The 25,585-nt window shown below is 40.7% G+C and overlaps 1 protein-coding gene across 1 annotated transcript in view; it reads left to right on the forward strand.

Moving 5' to 3' along the window:
- Positions 1 to 25,316, forward strand: part of tln2a (talin 2a) — a gene marked incomplete in the record, with an annotated part of 85,520 nt that extends 60,204 nt beyond the window's left edge. The window contains 36 exon segments of the mRNA XM_035682386.1: positions 1 to 104; positions 920 to 1,033; positions 1,249 to 1,362; positions 1,835 to 1,969; positions 2,426 to 2,554; positions 2,747 to 2,849; positions 3,868 to 4,076; positions 5,181 to 5,300; positions 5,542 to 5,739; positions 5,833 to 5,972; positions 6,548 to 6,641; positions 6,851 to 6,928; positions 7,112 to 7,234; positions 7,342 to 7,485; positions 8,301 to 8,462; positions 8,749 to 8,889; positions 9,003 to 9,184; positions 10,523 to 10,655; positions 11,267 to 11,368; positions 11,625 to 11,795; positions 11,914 to 12,060; positions 13,811 to 13,912; positions 14,479 to 14,598; positions 14,846 to 14,992; positions 16,016 to 16,182; positions 17,131 to 17,314; positions 17,475 to 17,600; positions 18,623 to 18,739; positions 18,956 to 19,141; positions 19,260 to 19,367; positions 19,864 to 19,969; positions 20,649 to 20,773; positions 21,973 to 22,161; positions 22,548 to 22,730; positions 22,886 to 23,011; positions 23,553 to 25,316. Coding sequence (XP_035538279.1) covers positions 1 to 104; positions 920 to 1,033; positions 1,249 to 1,362; positions 1,835 to 1,969; positions 2,426 to 2,554; positions 2,747 to 2,849; positions 3,868 to 4,076; positions 5,181 to 5,300; positions 5,542 to 5,739; positions 5,833 to 5,972; positions 6,548 to 6,641; positions 6,851 to 6,928; positions 7,112 to 7,234; positions 7,342 to 7,485; positions 8,301 to 8,462; positions 8,749 to 8,889; positions 9,003 to 9,184; positions 10,523 to 10,655; positions 11,267 to 11,368; positions 11,625 to 11,795; positions 11,914 to 12,060; positions 13,811 to 13,912; positions 14,479 to 14,598; positions 14,846 to 14,992; positions 16,016 to 16,182; positions 17,131 to 17,314; positions 17,475 to 17,600; positions 18,623 to 18,739; positions 18,956 to 19,141; positions 19,260 to 19,367; positions 19,864 to 19,969; positions 20,649 to 20,773; positions 21,973 to 22,161; positions 22,548 to 22,730; positions 22,886 to 23,011; positions 23,553 to 23,681 — 4,958 coding nt within the window.
- Positions 25,317 to 25,585: the final 269 nt, after the last annotated feature.

A 25,585-nucleotide genomic window follows, 5' to 3' on the forward strand; every position in this document is an offset into this window, starting at 1 on the left:
AGGACCAGCAGCAAAGACTGAGGGAGGCTGCGGAGGGCCTGCGTGTCGCCACCAACGCTGCTGCTCAGAATGCTATTAAGAAGAAACTGATTAACAGACTGGAGGTAAGTAATGCTACATCTTGTCCCAAAATAAATAGTACTTTAGGAAGAGGGCATTTCCTCTTGAATCTGAAAATATTTACAATAAATCATGATATTCACACCAAGACCAGTCTTACAGTAAATGTCACCATCTCTAAAGTACCAAACATTAGGATGAGTACGAGTGGAGGCATCACTCTGCATCAAAGATTAGTGAGTATTAGATTTTGATTTCAGCAGCAGGATGTCTCTCACCATTAAATGTCAGGACAGATTTATTTTGTGGTTGCATTTTTTTGAATAGTATAGGAAAAATAGTGATCTATCTTTAAAATGGATCAATACGGGCTCATTTGCCTCAGGATTATTTTGCTCTTGCCCAAACGAGTCGGGTAGTCCCTTTTCCTTTTATAGTTTGTTACAATGTGCAGTTGTACTGTATGTTTATTTTACACAGACACTGGATTTTTGTTATCTACAATAATTGATCAGTTTTGTATAAACAAAAGACCTTCAATTGAACTTGGAACATTTGAGGACCAAACTTTTATTAATGCTTTTTATTTTATTTCTACTCATATGCATTAAAATATAGTATTGTTAATAAATTATTCATGCAGCCTGCATTCATAGGGATGCTTTCAGCTTATCATCTTGTTAGGAAATACACAAAATCGACAGTAGTCTTTTAATATCCACGCTCAATAGCGGAGATGTGACACTGAGAAGTCTTTAATTTAAATGGACACTTGAGGTGAGACTGATACAGAGACAGAGAGCTGCTGTTTATTCATATTCTACATGTGAATGTTTATATGGGTTTTAATAATCCTCAGAATGCTGCCAAGCAGGCTGCCGCTGCAGCCACGCAGACCATCGCTGCTGCTCAAAATGCTGCTGCCTCCAACAAGAACACTGCTGCTCACCAGCAGCTGGTGCAGAGCTGTAAGGTGAGGTGCTGATAGTACGATGTGTTTCTTTTTTTCTTTTTTTTTTTGGGTGTTTTGCTGCTGTTTACTTCACACTATTTTTCTTTTTTATTTGCTGTTTAATGTCATTGTATTGTGACGATTCAAATCACTTGCTTGATGATTTATTGGAAAGTATAATAGATGGATTTTAAACTGAGGCTGTATTTTTTTTTTTGTGTCTTGTGTCTGTATAGGCAGTGGCAGACCACATCCCACAACTCGTCCAGGGGGTGCGTGGCAGCCAAGCCAAACCAGAGGACCTTAGTGCTCAACTAGCACTTATCATTGCCAGCCAGAACTTCCTACAGGTGCAGTGTACACACACACACACACACACACACACACACACTCTCTCTCTCTATGGCCCTACCATTTTTCACCTTTGCTGGATTTTAAAAACTTTATGTCCCCATGCTCAAATTGACTAACTTCAGTCCTACATAGGGAACCAGGCTGAAAAGAGTATAAATAGTGCTTCTGCCATGTGGGGATCCCTTTAAAAATAGGCCTGTAACCTCTTTTTGGTGTAAGCAGGCAGTTAAAGAAGCAGTGTTGTGATGGGATTATGTGTTTAATGTCTGAGTGACACTTTTAGAGCTGATGCAGGACTGTGGGGTTTCCACAAATACCACCACATAATGTAACCTTTGTGCCTTGTTGTTGCCTGGAGCAACATTTAGTTTTTCTAGGCAGTTCCCTAATGCTCTCAGGGAAAATATAATTTTTATAAAACATTTTAGTTTTTTTTTTTCTCCCTCTTTTTTCTTTTTCACTCTGCAGCCTGGTAGTAAGATGGTGACCTCGGCCAAGTCATCTGTTCCCACGGTGACAGATCAGGCTGCAGCCATGCAACTGGGTCAGTGTGCCAAGAACCTGGCCACATGCCTGGCTGAGCTGAGGACGTCTGCACAGAAGGTAGAGCACAGAAACACAAAGGCACTTGCATATGTGCAGGAAGTCACATTTCATATGCAAACTACATGCAAAAACAAACCCAGTACATTTACATCATTCCAGAAAGACACTGCATAATAAGCTGCATGGTTAAAATAATGGCAAGGACTATAATTCATGTCAACAAGGTGTGTTCAGTTCTTGAGTTGTTGTTTTTTTACTTCCTAGTCCACATCAGATGCACTGCAGTGTAAACTGCTGTCTTAAAGGCTTTTAAATTCTGAGTCACATCAAGTCACCTAAGTTGATCTGTGTCAATAGTCTGACACACTTGCCACAAGTACAGGATTTGAAGCAGATATGTTTAGTATATAGCACCTGTTTGAGTTATAACGAGCAGAAACTGACAACAGAATATATTTCTGTCTACTTACAATGTGAACTGAGAGTGACATTAGACTTCCTTTTATTCTCTAGGCTCATGAAGCCTGCGGCCCCATGGAGATTGACTCTGCGCTGACTGCCATTCAGACCCTGAGAAGTGAGCTGCAAGATGCCAAGCTGGCTGCTGTTAATGCCCAGCTGAAACCACTACCCGGGGAATCGGTAAGAGATGTTTTAGACCAATGAGACTGACTCAGGAATCATTCTTCCGAAGCCAGCATGAAAAATTGCACTTGCATTAAGCTGTACAAACAATACTGGCTACCAGCAACTCATGCTTGAAGCAGAGTCTAATGGGTTTGCAACCTAATATTTAGTTTTTAGTTACTTACTTCCCCTTTCCCTCTGCTCCAGTTGGAGAAGTGTGCTCAGGATCTGGGCAGCACCTCTAAGTCAGTGGGATCCTCCATGGCTCAGCTGCTCACGTGCGCTGCTCAAGGAAATGAACACTACACAGGTTGGTACTGGTGATATACTGACTTCTTTTCAGTTCCAAACTGCACAATATTTCCTGCCATGCCACCATAATGATCTTTGACATGTTTAAATACATAAAAAGAAAAGGGAGAAAAACAGGAAGAACATCAGACCATTATTGTTCAAAGGGGACTCACAGGAGGGTAGCGTCATTTTTCACTGTAGAATAGGCAGTCCTTTTCTCCCATTTTCTAAAGAAGTTTGCTCCTGTAGATCTGAGAGAAAGTCCTCCTTTCATTACAGAGATTTCTTTAACTATGTCCAGCCACGGCTCAAGGCTTTTTTTACACTTTTACGAGCTACAAACACTTTTCAGACTGTTCATGTTGCAGTTACCAACATCTTTTGCTTTGCACAAGGCGTCTTTGTCTTTTTTCACATGACTTTAAAATATTTGAGCTACTTGATGTGATTGAATAATCCAGTTACCCAATATACAGCATCAAAAGTCACTTAATATTTTACCCAGATCTCATGTAGTGCTCTTAGTAGGCTTTATCTGGTGAATTGGGGTGAGGCAAGGTGAATAAAGATATTTAAATTTTTTTTATCTAAATCTAACCTTGCCTATTTTGGATCTCTTCAGTTGTAAACATGTGTTGTCCAAAGACTTTTCATTACCCTGGTTTATGCTCCTTAGGTAAAATTGTTAACTGCTATGTATAATATGTCTATAATATGTATAATTTGTTGTATCCCATCCAGCTGGTTTGTTGTAAATGAGACATCACATTTCTCATGAGACATTTAATTCAATGGCAAATACCCTCTTGGACAAAATTATGTTTTGTCTGTGTTGCTTGTTGCAACACATTTGTCAGGATAGAAAATATACTTAATACTTACTTAATACTATGCATTAAACAAACATCCAGTTCAAATAGGATGTCATTTTTTAGGATTTATGATGAAGAGTCATAGATGTATAAATTATATATGTGTCTCTGAGATACTTCTGTCACATCTGTACTGTTCCTTACGTCTGATCCTTTGTGTAGGAATAGCAGCCAGGGAGACGGCTCAGGCCCTCAAAACACTGGCACAAGCGGCCCGCGGTGTCGCTGCCTCCACTACGGACCCCAAGGCTGCTGCTGCCATGCTGGACTCAGCTCGTGATGTTATGGAGGGCTCAGCACTTCTCATTCATGAGGCCAAGCAGGCATTGATTTCCCCCGGAGACGCTGAGAGTCAGCAGAGGCTGGCGCAGGTGAGACGGTTCAACATTGCTCAGGGGGGTATGGAGTCTATTCTACGCGTCTGTCCTTTTTAACAATGCGGGTGACTCTTGATGCTCCAGGCTGGAAGGTGCCTTGAAAGCTCACACCATCAAATGTCACTGCAAAGACAGTTCTGCAGGATTCTGCAGGTTGTCAAAACAAAAATATACTCTCAGCTTGTGCGTCCATGAGACTTTTGTTTATGCTGATTCACAACCAACAGTTTATTTTATATTATATTTTTCTCATTACATACAGTATATATATGTTTCATGAATGTTTTATTATTGTGGTTACATTTTTAATACATCATACATCAAACCTTAGTATTTTAACTCTTGGATTAGTCTGAATTTGTACTAAAACAGAAAGTTTAATAATGCTTCACATCTCATAGGACTCATTGAATCCTTAAAGATGTCTTATCTGTAAGAAATTAAACATGCAGCCATGTAAACTTGAAAAGGAAAGTCAGCTCTGTAATGTATTTTGTTCAAGATTTTCTTGTGGACAAAGTCTGAGGCAGATGAATGTCTGCATCTGCTTAGTAATACATGAAAGTAAACACCTGTCAAATATAGCAAGGGACTCCTGTAATAAACCTGGTGGCATGTTTACAGGCCAAGTACCTTTTTTAATTATTAATGTCTTGTCCTCCTCAAATGTTCTTCACAAAATTAACATATGTTTCTCAATAGCAATGTACAGAATTCATAAGGGAATTGCAAATACATATTTTTTATCTCTAAAAAAACCCCAAATTTAAGTAGTGTACTTTGTCATTTGAAATTGCTATGGGATATGAAATTATATTAAGAAACCTGTGCTGCTCTTTTTTTAAAACTGTTACTGCCTCTTGTTTGCATCTAAGGTTGCTTTCATGTTGTCATGTGCTTCTGTTCTGGCCTCTGATTTGACAACCCAGTTTGTAATTGGTTGCATGATCAAAGAGGACACGCAGGCATGATGATTGATATTTGTAAAAGGAAAAAAAATAGTAAAATTATACTGATATTATTCTGCACGACTTCAGCCTTTTAAACGCAACCTGGTCCCTCTAACTCAGTCTGCTGTAAACCTGCTGTGTGTTCCAGGTGGCCAAGGCTGTGTCTCACTCCCTGAATAACTGCGTCAACTGTCTGCCAGGCCAGAAGGATGTGGACATGGCTCTCAAGTGCATTGGGGAGGCCAGCAAGAAGCTGCTGATTGAAACTGTGAGTTTGGTCACTTTGGTGACTCACCACATCTCTGCGAGCAAAATTACCATCATGCCCTTTTCTGCCCCACAGCAAAAAGATCTTTGATAAATGTATTAAGATTAATGACACACGCAAGTTAAAAGTAAAATTGCTAGATATCTGCGGTAGTTTTTGAATTGGTAAGTTATTAATCTTTTTTTGCAGTTTATCTTAAGTGACTTGGTGCTTACCGTCCCTCTCTGTGTCGGCTGTTCAGATCCCACCAGCCTCCAAGTCCTTTCAGGAGGCCCAGAGCGAGCTGAACCAAACAGCAGCAGACCTGAACCAGTCAGCGGGCGAGGTGGTCCATGCTTCCAGAGGCTCCAGCAGCCAGCTGGCGGTGGCCTCCGGAAAGTTCAGCCAAGATTTTGATGAGTTCCTGGATGCTGGTATCGAGATGGCTGGCCACACTCAGGTTGGTCTTGTTAAATTGGTTTTACAAGAACATCTGAGTCATGTTGATGTGTGTTTGATGATGTTCTAATGTTATGAGCTTGTGTAATTTTAGAAAAAGGATGACCAGGTGCAGGTGATTGGGAACCTGAAGAACATCTCCATGGCTTCTAGCAAACTGCTGCTTGCAGCTAAGAGTCTGTCTGTAGACCCCGCAGCAGCAAATGCCAAGAACCTGCTGGCTGCTGCTGCAAGGTACCACAACTAGCTACATACCCACACTTACACACCTAAACATTTGTATGCTTTTTTTCCATAGTGTATATATTTTAGTATATTTCTATCTATATTTTTATTTATTTTTCCTGGAAGTGCTAGGTACTTCCTGTTGTTTAGATACAGTCTGATTGAAAAGCAAATTTGGCATTTGACTGGAATCAGTTCTGTTTAAAACCACTAAGCAGTAAGTAACTCACTCATCATATATTGAACCGTGGTAATATAATCCATCAAGGCAGGTGTGTTTCATTATGAGGTGCAGGTTATCAGCAAAATGCATTCAGTCATCTGTCATCTTAGTCATTAAAGGCTTTAATGTTGGTGACTGCCGCTGCCAACCTCACTTGTAGTTTTTAAAAAATGAAGCAAAAATGGTATTTTTTCAAAAGAAAGAAATATTTAGAATTTTTCATATTTTCTGCATAGGCTTGCACAGAAAAAACCTCCAGTAAATGTCCTCACATATGTCAAAGCCAGCATGCTCACAAACACTTATTGTCAACACACATATTAAAGATTTGTTCTGTTTTCTGTTGTTTTTCTTGTTTCAGAGCAGTGACTGACAGCATCAACCAGCTGATCACACTGTGTACACAGCAGGCTCCTGGCCAGAAGGAGTGTGACAATGCCCTGAGAGAGCTGGAGGTAAACAGAACAACAGAAACAATCAGCAATAATATCAACAAAGGCTCGATGGGGGTCTTATTTTCCATAGTCTATCTGAGTAGTCCGCAAAGAAATAATAATTTGCACTAATTCTCTCATCTGGAATTAACCAGAGAGAAATTTGTGAAAATAAATAACCTCAGAAATACTATCTAGTGAAAGACTCATACCACTCACTCATCTCTCAGGCTGTCAGAGGAATGCTGGACAATCCCAACGAGCCAGTCAGTGACCTCTCCTACTTTGACTGCATCGAGCTGATTTCCGTTGAGATTGATGGAGACTCCGAAGGTAGGTCTTCATTAAGTGAAACAGGCAGTGATTTTAAAAACAAAAACAAAAAATAAAAAAATAATAATAATAATAAAAACACTCTGCACACACAGAGCTCAGCATCCTAAGCCTCCTTCTCTCTTTGTTCTTCTGGCCGGTCCCTTTGTTTTGTCCAGATCCTGGGAGAGTCTATGGCAGGTATTTCTCAGAACTGCAAAACTGGGGATGTAACCGTATTTGGAGACTGCGTAGGATCAGCCTCAAAAGCCTTGTGTGGCCTCACGGAAGCTGCAGGACAGGTACAGAATGAGGAGAGAAGCAACCCTCACTTTACAGTAGCTATTAAATAGCTCATATTGCCTTTTTGAGGCTGATGATGGGAGTTGTTGTTGTTTTTTCCCCACAGTCCTCCTACCTGGTGGGTGTGTCTGATCCCAACAGTCAGGCGGGGCACCAGGGGTTGGTGGATCCTATTCAGTTTGCCAAAGCCAACCAGGCAATCCAGATGGCCTGTCAGAATCTTGTAGACCCAGACAGTAGTCCCTCCCAGGTACATGCACTTACAATACTCTCTGTAAAGCAATCTGTCAGGTTTAGGTGTTGGCAGCATGATAAAGATGGGTATCTACATTTTTCTTGAAGACGTGCCACAGTATGATTTATTATCAGGTAAGAGTGTTGCATGGATGAGTGTTAAGCCTTATAAATTGTACAGTATATGACTATGATAAATGGTTGTTTTAATGCTCAGAGTACATGCAGATTTCCTATCATGTTCATCTTAAATATCCCTGAATCCTTTCTTTATACTGATGTTATAAACATTTTACGTGAAGCAAACATCTTGTTAGAAATGGAATTGTTGATAAAGAAAAGTAAATTTATTACTTAAACCCCTAACAAAAATCTTCAAACAATTTTCGATCTTCAACCTAAGTTTTCTTGCTCCCAAAATTGTATTTTTTCTGCAAATATCTGATGCAGAAGCGTCCAGCTGTGTAGTCAGAAGCATTCACAGCAGGTCTTAAACTCCTCCATTTACCTTTATTATCACCTTTATTGACCTCAACAACATTCTTTGTTCAAGACTAGACTATTTTTTTGCTCCCACAGGGCTCTTACATAAGTCAGTTTCTAACTCGTTAGGCGATACCAGAGATTTACGGGAGGTGCATGTTAGTACATGCATAGTAAATCTAAAATAAAGCACACAGAAATATGTGGAAAGAAATGCTGGATGATTTATACATACGCATGACACTGGGATGATTCTTGATGGCATGCATTGTCATCTACTGATTAACAGTTGCTTGGATATAAAATCCCTGTTCCTGATTTAAATTTTTGTTGTTTATAACGTGGCAGGTGCTCTCTGCAGCCACCATTGTTGCTAAGCACACCTCGGCACTGTGCAACGCCTGCCGTCTGGCCTCCTCCAAGACAACGAACCCAGTTGCCAAGAGGCACTTTGTCCAGTCTGCCAAGGAGGTGGCCAACAGCACCGCCAACTTGGTCAAAACCATCAAGGTAGGATTTCTTTGCCAGTCTTGGCTGGGGGTTGGCTCCCTCCCCTGTTTGACTACGCCAGTGACATTCTTCGTGATTGATGTGGGATAATTCTGATGAATCCTCTGAGTTAATTGTGAAACATTCTTGATTCATGTCTGCTTGTATTTGTTTGCAAACTTCTGTTAATGCTTTGTTTGATTCTTGACTCTTGGATTAGATAAATTAATAGGTAATGTTGTTTAATCAGACTGATTATTAAATCAATAATGTTATTAATTCATATTCCGTGTCTGTCCCTTTCTAGGCTTTAGATGGAGACTTCTCGGAGGAGAACAGGAACAAGTGTCGGGTCGCCACAGCTCCCCTAATCGAGGCTGTGGAAAACCTGACAACGTTTGCTTCCAACCCAGAGTTTGCCAGCATCCCAGCTCAAATCAGCCACGAGGTATGGCCATAAGTGTTTGTAATATTCATGGACAGCTTTTACATTATTTAATTATATCAATGGACGTTTTACAGCAAATATGCTGAAAAAAATGTATATTGTAATTTCTGCAGGGCTCTGCGGCACAGGAGCCCATCCTCCACTCGGCACGCTCCATGCTTGACAGCTCCACCCACCTTCTCAAGACTGCACGCTCATTGGTTATTAACCCCAAAGACCCGCCCACCTGGTCTGTTCTGGCTGGTCACTCCCGCACAGTGTCCGACTCCATCAAGAGTCTCATCACAGCCATCCGGTAAGTGAGTGGAAATAAATGGGATGGGTGACCAAATACAATATATGGTCAATATTTTGGCATTTTGGGAAATTTGCTTATTTGCTTTCTGCTCAGAGTTAGGTGAGAAGATCGATACCACTCTCATGTCTGTACGATGCACATTAAGTCACCACCAGCAGCTGGCAAGCTTAGCACAAAATAACCAGACATATTGTGGTTTTACTAGGGATTTATGTGGCAGAGAGTTTCTTTGTCTTGTTGTCACCTTGTTACCAGGCAACCAGCAGAAACTCCAGGAAGTTACCAAAACGTCATAATTTGTATCCTTTTAACACCACTGTACTCTGTTTCCCTTCAGCGATTATTACTATTTCTGGATGCACAAAGAGGATTATGGGTTTTGAAAATGTACAACTACTGTTAAAACTAATGTTAAAATCAGAATTATGTTTACATTTTGAAATAACTTTCACTTCCATTTATCAGTGTGCATTCATAAAATGCTTTTGAGACTTATGCAGCGTAGTTGAGCAAGGATTCCCAAATGCTGTACCAAGGCATGACAAATGCTTGTACCTCCACAGCTTACATTTTTAATCTCCTTTCACACCTTTTGTACCTGACCTTGATCAGAACAAAACTGATGCCCATGAGGAACTAATTCCCAGTGTCAAACACACTGAATATTAATGTTTCTGCCTGGCTCAGAACATCTGCATGTTAGCATTCACACGCCGCCAGCTTAATGTTCAATTCTGATGTCCTTATCACAGTCTTCCTTTTAGACTGCAAATCGAGTTCTTGGAGTTTGGCCCGGACCTTTAATAGCATTCAGTGATACACTGCACTGCCAAAGAACACAAATAGGAATAGACTCCGTCCTGCAAAAGCCAACCTTATAAACTATTATCATTACACGCAACAATGAGGTTTTATTTTAGTTTTACCTTCAGTGTACCGTCATGCATGGAAATTAGTTTTAACTAAACTCTTTCTGCCTGTGTGGCCAGTGCCCCCAACCCCTCAGAGGCTTCGGTGCTAATTTGGCTGCCCGGCTTGATCTCCCTGTGTAGTGATGATACCCTGCAGGCCACATTTCAGCAGATGTGATCTGACCAGCAATAAGATGAGGGAACCAGTAGACAATTTGTTAAGGAGACATTCTGTTCGTTATGTTAACATTTGAACTTCTTTTGTCTCCCCTTCTCTCTTCTGTCCTCTCCTCATCGCCTTTTCTGTCCCAATTTTTCCACCTATACATCATCCTTCAACTTTACTCTCATTTCTGTTTCCAACCTTTTTTTTTTTTTTTTGCTTTCTGTGTCTCTTCTTTTCCTGTTCCCATTTCATTCTCAGGGACAAGGCCCCCGGCCAGAGGGAGTGCGACTCTTCAATTGATAACATCAACAAATGTATCCGGGACATTGAGCAGGCCTCTCTGGCAGCAGTCAGCCAGAACTTACCCAGCAGGGACGACATCTCACTGGAGGTAAGCAACCATCAGAAAATTACTCAACATTTTCCACAGACAACCAGCTGGTATCTTTCGCTGTTTGCATTTGTCTCTTTTTGTTCTTGTCTGGTTGTTTATCCCCTTTGCACATTTTTATTCTGTGTTTTTCTCAGTCAGTTTTACAGTCACGTCTTTTTTTTTTTTTTTTCTAGTCCTTGCTTTTTGTCACACTCTGATAAATTATGGATCTATTAATGGTGGTTTTAATTAGGTTTCTGTGTGTTCTAGGTCACAAACATCTCATTAGGCAGAAATCTGGGATTGAATGTCATCTAAAAACCTTTCTGCAGTTCAATGCAGTATTTTGGTGACCCTTCTAGTAGCCTACCTGCAGTTTGGATCCCACTGGGTCCTTAGGCCATAAAACCTGAGATTGGCATGAAGCAGAACTGATCTAAAAGCAGTTTTTCGCACTTGCACCAGTTTTGTAGAGTTATGAAGTGTTTAAGCTCACATATTGGAAGCTAAAGTAGCTTTAACTCCCTGCCTGGTGCTTTTTAGCAGGTTCTAGCTGACATATTTGAATATACCTCTGTCTCCCATAAAAAGCAAGTCAAAAACTAATTCTTTTTATTTTCTCTCTTTAGGCACTACAAGAGCAGCTGACGTCCACTGTGCAGGAAATTGGCCACTTAATTGACCCCGTTTCCACCGCTGCCAGAGGCGAAGCTTCCCAACTAGGACACAAGGTATATAGGGCAGGAGTTAATTACTTTACTTAAATACTGCTGGAGCAACAAAGTAATACTTTTTTTTTAACAGGTAGCAGTATTACGCATTTCCCTGTGTTAGGAGTGGGTATCTGGACAAAATGAGTATTGTGCTAATTAGGGCAGCAATATCTCTCCCACTCTTCTTCTTCTTTTGAAAATGTAGCATTTAGTGTAATTGAGACATTGAGGAATTCTCACAGAACTCATTAAAAACCTTTGCACTTTGCCTCAGGTGACCCAGTTGGCTCGTTACTTTGAGCCGCTGATCATGGCCTCTGTGGGTGTGGCATCCAAGCTGAAGGACCACCAGCAGCAGATGACTTTCTTGGACCAAACTAAGACTCTGGCTGAGTCTGCGCTGCAGATGCTCTACGCTGCCAAGGAGGGTGGAGGAAACCCAAAGGTACAACTATTTCACTTTATGCTTTTTTTTTTTTATATGTTGCCACTCTTCCTCGGAAGGATTATCAGGACAGTGATATTTAATATGTGCTTGTGTCTTGATGTCACATTTCACACAGGCGTCCCATACCCATGATGCCATAGCAGAGGCAGCCCAGCTCATGAAGGAGGCGGTTGACGATATCATGGTGACCCTGAATGAAGCTGCCAGTGAAGTGGGGATGGTGGGAGGAATGGTGGACTCCATCGCAGAGGCCATGGCCAAGGTGATTAGAACACATGGCTTTTAGCTTTCCATTTGCCTGGACTGTCAGTTATTTCACACTCTGGCTTAACTTAAGAGAAGCTACAGACATTCGTCTCCTAAGCATATCCCCACGCTCTTGCAGTACCTCTCACCATGGACAACTAGTTTAAACCCTTTTCAAGAAGCACAGAGAAAACAGCCCATGTATGAAGTTCACCACAAGCTCTACTTTCCTCCCTGCCAAAAATGTAACTTTCCATGTACCAAGAGCCTGTTTCTGAGACTCGGTCCACCCTGTGTGGCCAAACAGAGGTGCTTGCCTTCAAGCTCCAGGAAAACACTAAAGACTAAAATTAAGTGAGGACAAAGTTGTGGTCGCCTGAGACTACACAACAACATTCCCACTTCAGCATAATCTTAAGGAGTTGGCAAAATGATGTAGCGGAAAGGACCTTTTTGTGGCAAGGGCCACAATGGAAAGAGCCTAAATACTGTTGAAAAAAAACCAGTGGAATGAATTGGTTAAAGGTTGATAGAGAGTACAGGCGAACTAGCAGGACAGCAAATGTTCTTAATATTTTTCCAGGATTTGTGCAAACAGCCATTATTTTTTAATTAAGATTATCATCATCTTTTTTACGACCTCAGTGTCTCCAAGGCACCATAAAAAGCCACTGATTAGCATATTAATACACATCACAAGCCATCGAAGCAAAGGAAAATTGAAGACAGCAAAGCCAGTCTCAGCCAGCGTTGGGCCTTTAGACTAGCTTTCCAATTACCAGTCAAACTGTTGGCAAACACATAAGGTGTGAAGCAAGAAAACTTTTTTTTATCTCAAGTACAAACAGAATATCATCAACTAATAATTACATCCTCCTCGCCTTCCAGAGTGAGACTTATCACAGGTCTGATAAAGGGCCTCAGGTATGTGTCACCAGAGGAAACAGCATCTCCGCATCAACTTTGTGTGGAACGTCATGAATAATTAGTGAAAGTGGTTCATTTTTGGTGTGTGTGTTTTTGTCCGTTTCACTAAGCGTGTGCATGTCAGTAGTTGATTAAAAAGAGATAATCCTCTTAGTTAATCCATCTACATAATGGTCACTCTGCTGTGGTTTCAGCAGAGGTGAATTAAATGCTTTTCAGTTGAACCTTTAGTCACTTAGCAAGGCCACAGATTCTAAAGTCCTTTTTCATTGGGTGAACATCATGTACTTGCGAATTGGTAGATTCATTCCAGCACCAGCATGCTTTCTCCACATGACTTCATCTTTCTCGTCTCCTCTGCTTTGCCATTATACTCAGATGTGTTGAGTGCTGTCTAATTTAGCAGAAATGGCAGAAACACTCTGTAATGTATGCAGAGCTGCAAGCTGGTGATCGAATGTTTTTGTAGTTGATGCTATTTTAAAGCTGTAATTACAGAGTGGATTTGGTAGATAATTTATAATGAGTGTTTTTCATTCATTCTGAGTGTTTATTTGAATATAAAATTACATTAACGTTGGTTTGCAGATGAACTGATGCCTGCACACCTGGCAGAATTATTATAATTGAAGGGTAGATTAAATTTCACATTTTGCTGCAACTAAAGAGCGGAATGATTGATTGTCTTGTTTGACGATGTTTGTACCTTTTTTTTGTTTTGTTTTGTTTTTTGTTTTTATGAAGGACAAACCAATCACGCCTAAAATGAAAATTGCATTGCCGTTTTAACCTTGGGTTTGTGTGTGTCTGTGTGTCTGTGTCTATGTGTCTTTCCCCAGCTGGATGAAGGTACACCTCCTGAACCTGAGGGCTCATTTGTGGATTACCAGACCAGTATGGTGAAACACTCTAAGGCCATTGCTGTCACTGCTCAAGAAATGGTAGGCCTTCAAAATAACAGTTTACGTTCCGTTTTGGAAATGTGACCGTAATCTGTGAATATATTATCTATTTATTAAATGGAAAAACTGTCTAATATTAAATGTTTTCAGAATTAAAATAAATCCGAATAAAACCAGCTTGGGCTCCTTGTGCATCGTCCCTGAGTTCAGGTGTGGACTGTGGCCCTTTGCTGCGTGTCATCCACCCCTTGCCTCTCCATCTCTCAAGCTATCCTGTCAAAAGAAAAAAAGCCCCAAAAATATATATTTAAAAAAAAAAAAATTTAAACACCAAAATGTGTTTTATCTGTCAGTTTATCTGTTGGTAGGAATTTAAATGTCCGATGCACTTTGCTGTTGATTGATGCTAATTCACCAAACTTACATAAAATGTCTCCTGGTAGTTTGAGGAGAAAATATAGTTAGTTTTCTTTATAAAGAACACGTTTAGCATTTTATAATTAAGCAGCTTATTACTGTGCTGTACTTTGTGTGCAGAGTTCAGAAGTGGAGTAAACGTATGTGTTTGAGTTTGGACTGACAGTTGATGTGTGTTCATCCCTCAGATGACCAAATCGGTGACATGTCCAGACGACCTGGGAGCTCTGGCTTCTCAGGTGACTGTGGACTACAGCCAGCTGGCCGTTCAGGGACGACTGGCTGCTCACACGGCTGAGCCAGAGGAGGTGAGGATGGCCCGGGTGTCACCAAAAGACAGATTGTCTTAACTATTATACATACCATTATGTCATTTTTGTTTCCTGTATATGCATGCAGCTATATGTCATGGTGGAGCTGAGACACATTTTCTTTATAAACATTTACACTGCCTGATTACATATTTTTCTTTTCAATCTTCTTTTTTTTTCCATAAAAATAATAGCTCAGTAAATGTATATTGTTTTATTTTGTATGGTGTTCTCTGTTGTCCAGATTGGTTTCCAGATCAAGACTCGAGTGCAGGAGCTGGGACATGGCTGCATCTTCCTCGTCCAGAAAGCTGGAGCTCTGCAGATCACTCCCTCTGATGGTTTCACCAAACGGGAGCTCATTGATTGTGCCCGTGCGGTCACAGAGAAGGTATTATCCTTTCATTAACATATCTGGTTGAGAATTTAGTTGTTTTTCTTTCTTCCTACTACTCCAGTTCTTTAGTGATAATAGTAAAGCATTATTTTCTGGCTGTGGGGTTTGCAACAAGTGATCCTGCTGTCATGGTATCAACAGCATAAAAGGGTTTGAGCCATAATTCGTTTTATCACATGCCTCCTGAATTAAACCATTTTGGATAAAAACATTTGCTTAAGGCATGTTTATGCGTCAAAGACTGACTGACTGTTTAATAAGAATTCATAGTCCTTGGCAAAATACAATACTCAGCGGACTGTTTTAATAATTCATTCGTAAATATTGCACAGATCATATCCAAGCAGGCCAGCTACATTGTACAGATGTGGTATGGGAATGCAAACAGATTCCTCTAGAGGTATTAAATTTATTCTTTTTCTTAATGGTTTGTCTGAACATTTCCTGCTTGTTCTACTTTGACCCCCTAACCCCATAACATTCCACAGCTATAATTATTTTTATGAAAATATGCAAGTGTCAAGACTTTGGAAACATCAGTTAATAAGTTTCTGCTGCCACTCAGGCATCTGTGAGGAAAACAAATGGAGTTTAAACCAGTTTGACATGTACTCATTTGGATGAGTGAGTGATGGTTGTGCATTGCTCTGCGCCAACATGGTATTTTGCCTTCACAGCAAATTTTTAAATCCTCTTGCGTCTAGTGTTTGGTCTTCTCAGTTGAATGCATTATTTATGATGTTCCAAAGAGAGACATGTCACAAACAATGCAAAATAGTGTTCACCAGGATCGATAGCAGTATGTTGCTTATTTCTGCTGTTTTGTCCAGTAAGGGTCTGTTCAACTCCACTCCAACTGACCAAAACATAGTAATATTTAAAAGAATATAGTGGGTTGTGTCCCTAAGAACAAAATGACAGTTAAGGTATGGTAAATGTACTTTCTGCCTAAGGTCAAGAAATCTGCACATCCTCACCTGTATGATTATAGGGTGTGATGTCTGTGTGTGTCCTCAGGTGTCCTTAGTGCTCTCAGCACTCCAGGCAGGCAACAAGGGTACTCAGGCCTGCATCACAGCAGCCAGCGCAGTGTCTGGCATCATCGCTGATCTGGACACCACCATCATGTTCGCCTCCGCCGGTACACTCAACGCAGAAAATGACGAGTCCTTTGCTGACCACAGGTTAGAGCTGGAAATGTGCCCGATTGTGTCTGTATACACATACTTAGTGTGCGAGACATCACTAAGTCTACAAGTACAAGACGTGACTGGAGTCTAAAACCAGCCCTCCGGTTATCTTTCATCTGAAACTGACAGAATGACATATTAGCTGGTCAACAGGGGGCAGGAAGTCTCTTAAGTTAGAAACTACAAATTACCCTCAGGGTTTGAAAGACAGAGGAAGTGTCACATCTCTACTGTTCTTACTCTCAGACTAAAGACTCCACTCGCAGGCAGGATTCCCATGGTGCTTTAAAAAAAAGATAAAAAAACAGCATAAGATTTAGAAGTTAAAAATTATTCTGGGTATATTCAAGGAAATCCCACTTTGTTGTCTACTAAATGTCTACTAAAAGTGTTCACAATCTAGTGTTTCACTTGTGTTGAACTTGATTGGCCTAGTTATTTTTGAATGATTAGAGTTCAAAGAGATACATATCTAATGATCCAATACAAGACTTGGCACATTGCATGCTACTATGACCAAAAATGATTAATCTAGATCCTTACAGATAATTGTTAGTGAAATTGCACTGTACCTCACTGAAGAATCATGAAAGCAAAAAATGTAGAGAAGTCCTGCCGCGGCAGGATGAAAGAGTATGGAATCACCTTTTAGCTCAAATTATGTCATGCAGCTCGCTTGAAAATCAAGAAGAAACTTTGCAGCAGTTTCCTACATTTTCTGTTGTCAATTTTAGAAATTTAACCGACTCTACTGGTTACATGGTCTTGCCTATCTTCCTTGTGTTTGCACAGGCTTTGATATACAAATGCCTTCGATATGAAAAGAGATGAGCGCTAGTATACATCATTTTGATGGCTGGAATTCACACACATTTACAGTTTGGATCGCCAAAAGCAACATTCAACACTTATCTTTTTCTGCCTCCTCATTTTCTCTCTCAGGGAAAACATTTTGAAGACGGCCAAAGCTCTGGTCGAGGACACAAAGATGCTGGTGTCCGGTGCAGCTTCCGGTCAGGACAAGTTGGCTCAGGCCGCCCAGTCTTCGGCCAAAACCATTACCCAGCTCACAGATGTGGTCAAACTGGGAGCTGCCAGTATTGGCTCTGATGACCCTGAGACACAGGTTAGCCAGTCTTGTTTTTCTGCTTGTCGTTTATTCACTGTGCCTGTTTTCACAAATGTGGAGGAATGAGCTGTGAATGGCAATAACCTTTTCAGAGTTTTGTCTCTTTCCCAGGCTGAGTTGTGATAAATTGGTGCCTATCTGCGTGTCCTTTCTCTAGGTGGTTCTGATAAATGCTGTCAAAGATGTGGCCAAGGCGCTGGCTGAGCTCATTAGTGCCACAAAGTGTGCTGCTGGCAAGGCAGCTGATGATCCATCTATGTACCAGCTAAAGAGCGCTGCCAAGGTGAGGGGATCAGGGGATATGCCGGGCCTGAAACTATGTCACCTATCTTGAATGCAGTTAAATCTTGTGTCTTATGTCTTTTTCAGATTTAGAAATCTTAAACATCAGAACATTGTATTTTCTTTCTATTTTATTTTTTGTAAGAAATCAAATCATTTGCTTAATTTCTTCTTTTTTTCCAATGATGAAAATTTTCCATTGCAACATGAAAATGGATGTTCTGGATAACAGGAAACTGGGAATTTTTAGCCAAGATAAATCAGCTGAATGCTTGGCTTCAACGCATATTTTCAAAGCCCCACTTCACAATCCACTGCTGACTGCTCATTATCACCTCGAGCTGTGAAGTTTTTAAAAACATGTCAGATTCACAGTCTGCGGCAGCTCAGTGTGTCATGGAGTCTTTCAGAGGATAACAACAGGCCTCACATGCAATTTTAGGACTTGAGGTGAAAAAAAACCTTGTAAACCATCTGTAAGATTTTGGCTTTCTTGAGTCATGAGGACTGTGGGCTTTCCTGCATGGGTGCTGTGCGCCCCCTGTCTTTGAGTTTGATGTAGTACACCCTCATACTCCTTTGCAATGCTCAAACCATAGAAGAGGACACTGGCAGCTTATATGTAGGATCACACAAAAAAGCGCTATATATGCAAAATGTGCTTACAATGAAAGACATTTTAGGAGGATCCACTGTGAAATATGAATAGAAAATTTGAAAGTTGGGGTGAGACATGTATACGCTCATTGTTTAGGTTCAGGTTACTTTATTTGTACCTGTAGGTAGATTTGGTTTCCAGTAAAAGACAAGGCAGTCCTGTTGACAAAACTCTTACAAAGAGTGAACAATTAAAATAAACCACTATAATAAATAAGATAAAAATACTAGTTACTGATGCACATCATTTGATATCATGACATGAACATGCTTTAGTGGGTTAGGGGTTAGGGTTAGGGTTAGGGTTAGTTGATGTGAATAAAAAAAAAAAAGTTTCATTGTTTTGTTCTTTTGTTTTTCTGTCAGGTGATGGTGACCAACGTGACGTCCCTGCTAAAGACAGTCAAAGCCGTAGAGGATGAGGCCACTCGGGGCACCAGAGCGCTGGAGGCCACAATTGAGTGTATCAAACAGGAAATGTCGGTAAGGACGGGTGGAGGGCATGAGCATGGGTGGTTGCTGGACAACAGTATCACCAAGGATTACATATGGCTGAATGATGTCTTTGATGATTCAAGAATAATATTTGATAATGTTAACACAGCAGACGCTGATGATCAGTTTTGTTATACTGGAGAAATCCCAATCAAATTAGTTTACTACCTGTCAAATAACACCTACCCACTTTGTGGTCCCCAGCTGTTTCAATCCAGGGATGCTCCCAACAAGACAACCACACCTGAGGAGTTCATTCGCATGACTAAGGGCATCACCATGGCAACTGCTAAAGCAGTGGCTGCAGGGAACTCTGCCCGGCAGGAGGACATTATCCATACAGCCAACCTCAGCCGCAAGGCTATTTCAGACATGCTCACCACCTGCAAGGTTCTTCTTTTACCTTACCAATAGAATAATTATATTTATATGATGTGTCTATATAAAACCTAAAAAGAAACTTTAACATCCTGTTCAATCTGGAGTGTATATTCTGTTTGTCTTTCAGCAAGCAGCCTACCATCAAGAGGTCAGTGAAGAGGTGAAGAACAGAGCGCTGATGTTCGGATCAGAGTGTACAACTGGATATATCGATCTACTGGAACAAGTACTATTGGTAGGTTGACATTGTGTCGTTAAGTATCTGCAGGGAGTGTGTGAGATTTTTTTTTGTTCTTTGTTAGCAGTTACAAGTAACAGTGAATGTTTTGGTCCAATAATGCTCCTGCATGCTGAAATACATCAAAGAGATTTTGACTATTAACCTCTTATCCTTGCTGTAAATGTATCTGTACTGTTTCTAAAATTTAGAATAAAACCTTGACTGTACACTATGTATGGAAGATATCAGATGAATTGTATATTTTGTATCAGATTGTTCAAACATATATTTGACAAATGACACTTTATACATTTATATGAATTTCTCTGCTGTTTAGCCTGACATATTTGATATCTTTAGACATTTTGGTACATCACGTTAACCTTTAGTTAAGTTTGGTGGCTTTGAATGATGTTCACAGGCTGTCTCAGTCTTTCCAAGCATAATAGTGTTTGTTTAAAGTAAGTGTGTGTGTGTGTGTGTGTGTGTGTGCATCTTTTGGTGTGTGTAGGTCCTGCAGAAGCCCACTGGAGAGCAGAAGCAGCAGCTGGCAGCTTGCTCCAAACGAGTGGCAGGAGCTGTCACAGAGCTCATCCAGACCGCAGAGGCCATGAAAGGTAATGGCCTCACACACACACCCTTTACAGTGTTATATCTGATGAACTGAAGTCTGTATCATTAATTGATGACTTTTATTGATTTACTAATGAAGCTTCCAACAAAATCTGCTATTGTTTGTAATCCCCAGTAGGAGGCTACTACATCTATAACAGAATACATTTTAAATTCCCCAAATAACAGAAACAGTCCTTTTAAACAATGTGTTGGTAATATCCCTGTCCTCCTTCTTTTGCTACAGATGGAGGTAAGTTAGCATTGTTTTCTGTGCCTTATTTCACCAGTTGTGAGCTGTTCAACACGTTCTCTCCTCAGTGCTAACATTGATTCATTTAATCTCATTTTGAAGTCCAGCTGCTCGCAGGCTTCTCAAGTGCGTAGTGTCAGCTCTATCCATCGCGCTTCATTTTATGTGCCATCTCATTTTAAATGAATCACTCCATCTTCATTGCAGTGAATGGCAGTTTGTGGCCTTCGTCAGCTATGCATGGGATGCAGTGATTTTTTTGTATTTTTTATTTTTTTCTCTTCGATCACAGTATTGTTGTTGTTGTGAGGCATGATCTTTTGACACTCCGCCTTGAGACGGGTTTTTTTGTTTGTTTGGTTTTTTTTTTGGTTTTAAAATCCTGTTGTTAAAATTTAAATCTCAAATGCATGTGTGCATGCACCCCTCAGGTTCAGAGTGGGTGGACCCTGAGGATCCAACAGTGATTGCAGAAACGGAGCTGCTTGGAGCAGCGGCGTCCATCGAAGCGGCAGCTAAGAAGCTGGAGCAGCTCAAACCCCGAGCCAAGCCCAAGGTGGGTGACTGCATGACTGGTAACTCACTTAGACTTTGTCAGTGTATGGGGAACTGATTTGAGAGCAGTACAAAAGAAGATGGTTTGATTCTGTTTTCAGTCTAATGAAACCCCCCCATAAACACCTTATTGTGATCAGATGCCTTTGGAATGTACAGTATGTGAAACACTGTATGTGAAACACTGTATATTAGACATTTCCTTTGTAGCAATGCCTTGAAACATGACCTTTTTACCTTTATCAATGTTCTATGACTGTCTGTAAACATCTCTGTGTTGTTTTTTGTGGTTTATATTTAAGTTTCAGTGTTAATGTTGGGAGTGCAATTTCACACTAACCAAATTACACTTTTTTGTTTTTGACGTTCTCAGAAAGGGTGCTCTGTGTCCTCCCCGTTTACATTTTCCCATCACATTTGTTTTGACTTTGATTTAAGATCACAACTTAACCTCTTAACCTGAACGTCCCACAATCTCATGTGCGACCCAGTTTTTTTGGATATCCGTGCCCACCAAAGTTTTACTTTTTGAGTTTTATCTCTGCAGCTGTTGAGTTGAAAACTCACTAAAACCTCACCCCCTCCTCCACATTATATTATCTTCAGCCATACCCCCTTCTTTCATACAAGACATCTGCCATATTCCCTTTCCTCTTCTGATCATCCATCCATCTGTGGTAGTTCTAGCCAAAGCCTGTCCCAGTATATGTCCTCTGGCTTCCAGTTAACCCTTCCCCTCCCTCCCTGCCTGCCCCCACCACCGGAGGCCTTCTCTGCAGGGCTCTGTCTGATATGTTTGATATATTAGGTTGTTATTCAGTCCCAACTATATATCAAACATATTCCTACAGTGTCCCGCTCTGTCTACAGACTTGTGGTGTGAATGTGTTTGTGTGTGTGAAAGTGTGTTTTAAACAGGCAGACAGTATGAATGTTGTATGTGTAATACTTGTTTCTTCTTTAGTGGCATCTCGCCTCTTATCAGTTGTTGCAGTTTTAAAAAAGATGCTTAGTATCTGGCTGTGTGAAGCTTTGTCACCTTTTTTTGTCTTAGTCACCAAGCGTGTCAGTATTGATAGGAAAATGATTTAACAGATGTACCTTTTTTGTACTTTGTTTAAAAATGTTGCTGAAGGTAACAAATGTCAGCGTTGTGTAGGACGCCATCCTGTCTGACTGATTGTTCTCCTTCCCCTTCAGCAAGCGGACGAGACACTGAACTTTGAGGAGCAGATCCTGGAGGCAGCCAAGTCCATCGCTGCTGCAACCAGCGCTTTGGTCAAATCAGCCTCGGCTGCCCAAAGAGAACTGGTGGCTCAGGGCAAAGTGGGCCTCATCCCCGCCAATGCTGTGGACGATGGACAGTGGTCCCAGGGGCTCATCTCTGCTGTAAGTGTGTAGTGAATTGCCATTTTTACAAGGCTTTACAATTTAAGAAGAAGAAGATATACTTTATTAATCTTTTTTCACTCAGTGTTACACATACAGACCCAAAATACAGTCATGGACACACAGGGTTTATAGACATGTGAATGAGGAGTGATGGTGGAACGATGGGCTGCCACGTAGCGGCGCTTCAGGAACAGTTAGTTCCTCAGTCCACAGGACCTGTCGTCTCTCCAGCTACCAGTCCACTCTTCATACTGTGGTCCGTGCTGGACTTGAACCGGCAACCATAGCCAAATCCCTACAGACTAAGCTACTGCCACCCCAAAGCAGCACAATTTTGTCAACAAAATGACTTCGATTTTCCTCCCTTTCCTTTTTTCTTCCAGGCACGTATGGTGGCAGCAGCGACCAGCAACCTCTGTGAGGCAGCCAACGCCTCTGTACAAGGCCACGCAAGTGAGGAGAAGCTCATCTCTTCAGCCAAACAGGTGGCGGCCTCCACTGCCCAGCTGCTGGTAGCCTGTAAGGTGAAGGCTGACCAAGACTCTGAGGCCATGAGGAGACTGCAGGTGAGCAGAATACAAGTAGTTTTCAACATGGAGCAGGGCAGTGTTTTTGTTTACTGTCTGTTACTACAGCATTTACAGGGCTTCAGATTTAATTGAATGTGTTCTTTTCTTTTTCATGCTGCTATTAGCTGTTCTAAATTGATCTTTTCTAATAGATTGCTGGGAATGCAGTAAAGAAGGCATCAGACAACTTGGTGCGGGCGGCTCAGAAGGCAGCGTTTGACAAAGCAGATGATCATAATGTGGTGGTCAAGACAAAGTTTGTGGGTGGAATAGCACAGGTAAGAATGTCAAGCAGCATTAATTTTTATGACATGCTTCTGTTGCCTTAAAGGGACCGCTTTTCGGAAAAAAAAGTACTATCTGCAACAGCTTTCATATTCCAGCTCTGCTGACCAAACCTCCTCTTGTCTGTTCACATTCTCAACATTCTCATAAAATATATTATTTCTGCTTCATCCAATACAAATATTGTACTTGTACTTGAGAAAATGTAGGAATTGAATCATAGTATATCTACACACACACAGATACATCCCTCTCTCAAAACGTATTTTAAAGGTCCACTGTATAACATTTAGGAGGCTCTATTGGCAGAAATGGTATAGTCATAGGTATGTTTTCATTAGTGTATACTCACCTGACAATAAGTGTTCTCCTTACCTTAGAATGAGATGTTTTTATCTACAGTGGGAGTGGGTCCTCTTCAGAGTCTGCCATGTTTCTACAGTAGCCCAGAACATACAAACCAAACACGGGTTCTAGAGAGGGCCTTTTACGTTTTCCGCAGGTTTTAAATGTAAAATGTTTTCGTCTGTTTAGATCATTGCAGCCCAGGAGGAGATGCTGAGAAAGGAGCGAGAGCTGGAGGAAGCCAGGAAAAAACTGGCTCAGATCAGACAGCAACAGTACAAGTTCCTGCCCAGCGAACTACGAGAGGACAACAACTAATAATTCAAACTCGCCATCACTGCTGCATACGCTTGAAACAGTGTGAAGAGCACATCTGTGTTTGTGTGTGAGTTTGTGTGTGAATTTCTGTCCTTTTTTAAATGGCACACTTGAACAGGTATGTGGTCTACATGGACTTCAGATATGTAGTGACTGATTTAACAAACCAGTAAGTAAAAGTCTGCAGTCCATGTGACATTGAAAGATACTAAAGTCAACTACTAGCAAGTTTGAAATACTACTGTGTGGAATACTACTTCCTGAAAACAACAAAGATTGTGGTGAATCGACTGAAGAACTGCTTTTTGTCCTCATGTATAACATAACTACTTTGACCAGAATGTGACGTGCCTGGGACAAATGGCACAGCTCATATGCTCTAATGTTTGCCCATAAGCTACAGTTTCTTTTTCCTTTTTTTTGTTTTACAAACTCATGTTATATACAACTCTAGTTCAGACACTTCATTGAAGAATTGATTGTATTGCTGTTCATGTGATCCAGCCATTTAACTGCAGCGTCGCAAAAAGATTTCAGCTCAGAACTCTGATATTTGTACAAATGTTGGCCTTAATTCTACAATTTGACACGTTTTTAATATCTGTTCAAATTATCTGGCATGTCTTTAATTCAGTGACCACCTTTATATGAAGGAAGGTAGGGTTTTTGCATATTGGTGTTTCTCGGACCATTCTGTAAAGTTAAATAATGGACAGTTGTTTTTGGGAATGTTCCCTTAAAGTAGACAGCGATATAAGCGTCTTTGCTTTCTTTCTTTTCTTTTTTTTTAATGCTGATGTTAATGGGCTCTACGTGTCTTTTAAAGATGCAACAAATTATACATGTTTGTCTAAGCCCTTGAATATAGGTGTCATTGTATGCATCCGCTATGACTCAAGTAGAAATGTTTTTCATTATGTTACCATGTGAATGCTTCTCTACACGGGACGACACATTACCATAGAGGGAATATTTATTACTCACAAGTATTTTTAGCATAAAGACGTCTTTTGCGTGGCAGAAATAGTCTTTACCACCGCTTAGCAGAGCCTGTGGTGGCTTTCAATCAGACATCCTCCCCAATCCTTCAGACATATTTTTATTCCTTATCGTTTCAAGTATTGAGACATACGTACAGTATAAGATAATTTGATCATGATGCAATAACATTGATGGTGCTTCAGGGGGCAGCATTGGTTTCCCTTACACCGTGCAAACTTGTATAGGAGATGATATTGTATACAATATGTGGTTAGAATAATTAGGCAGGTTGATTGACTACAACATCTTGCATACCTTGAAACACCTCAGACCTCTTGAATCCGTGCAGCACACCTTCTGTGCTTTGTGTGATGGTTACTACTCTCTGCAGATTTACTTTTGCCCTTTCAGTGTTAGAGACTGATTATAGTAATTTTTCCAGCATTACTCAATCACTGCCAGGGACTTGATTTGAGTCAGTTCACGTCCAATTCTGTAAATTAAGGAAGCAACAAAGTTCACATTCTTGAAACAACTTAGCAATAAGCTAATTCTAACAAATAAAACACAACAAGTACTGATGTTAAAATAAGTGAATTGAAAGTGAAGTGACTGCAACGTAACTGCAGTTAATGTATTTTCTTCATCAGTCTCTGAATTTAAGGGTGCTCTGTGCAACTTTACTGAATATACTATTTGCTGCAATAGAGGAACCTTTTTGTTTACCGAGTTTGATTGTAGTGTGTTTGGTTCCCTTGTCTTACTATATTGACTGTTTCAATATTAAACTACAGTATATTGTAAGATTAGGTCCTGCTGTGAAAATGCATGGCTTTGTGCTTCAGATGCATCTCTTAGTACAGCAACAGAGTTTTAAGGACACACTGAGGGATTATGACCTCCACATACAGACAGTATCGCAA

This window comes from Morone saxatilis, unplaced genomic scaffold, assembly GCF_004916995.1.
Source record: "Morone saxatilis isolate NCDOM2014 unplaced genomic scaffold, NCSU_SB_2.0 Contig11, whole genome shotgun sequence".
Taxonomy (NCBI): domain Eukaryota; kingdom Metazoa; phylum Chordata; class Actinopteri; family Moronidae; genus Morone; species Morone saxatilis.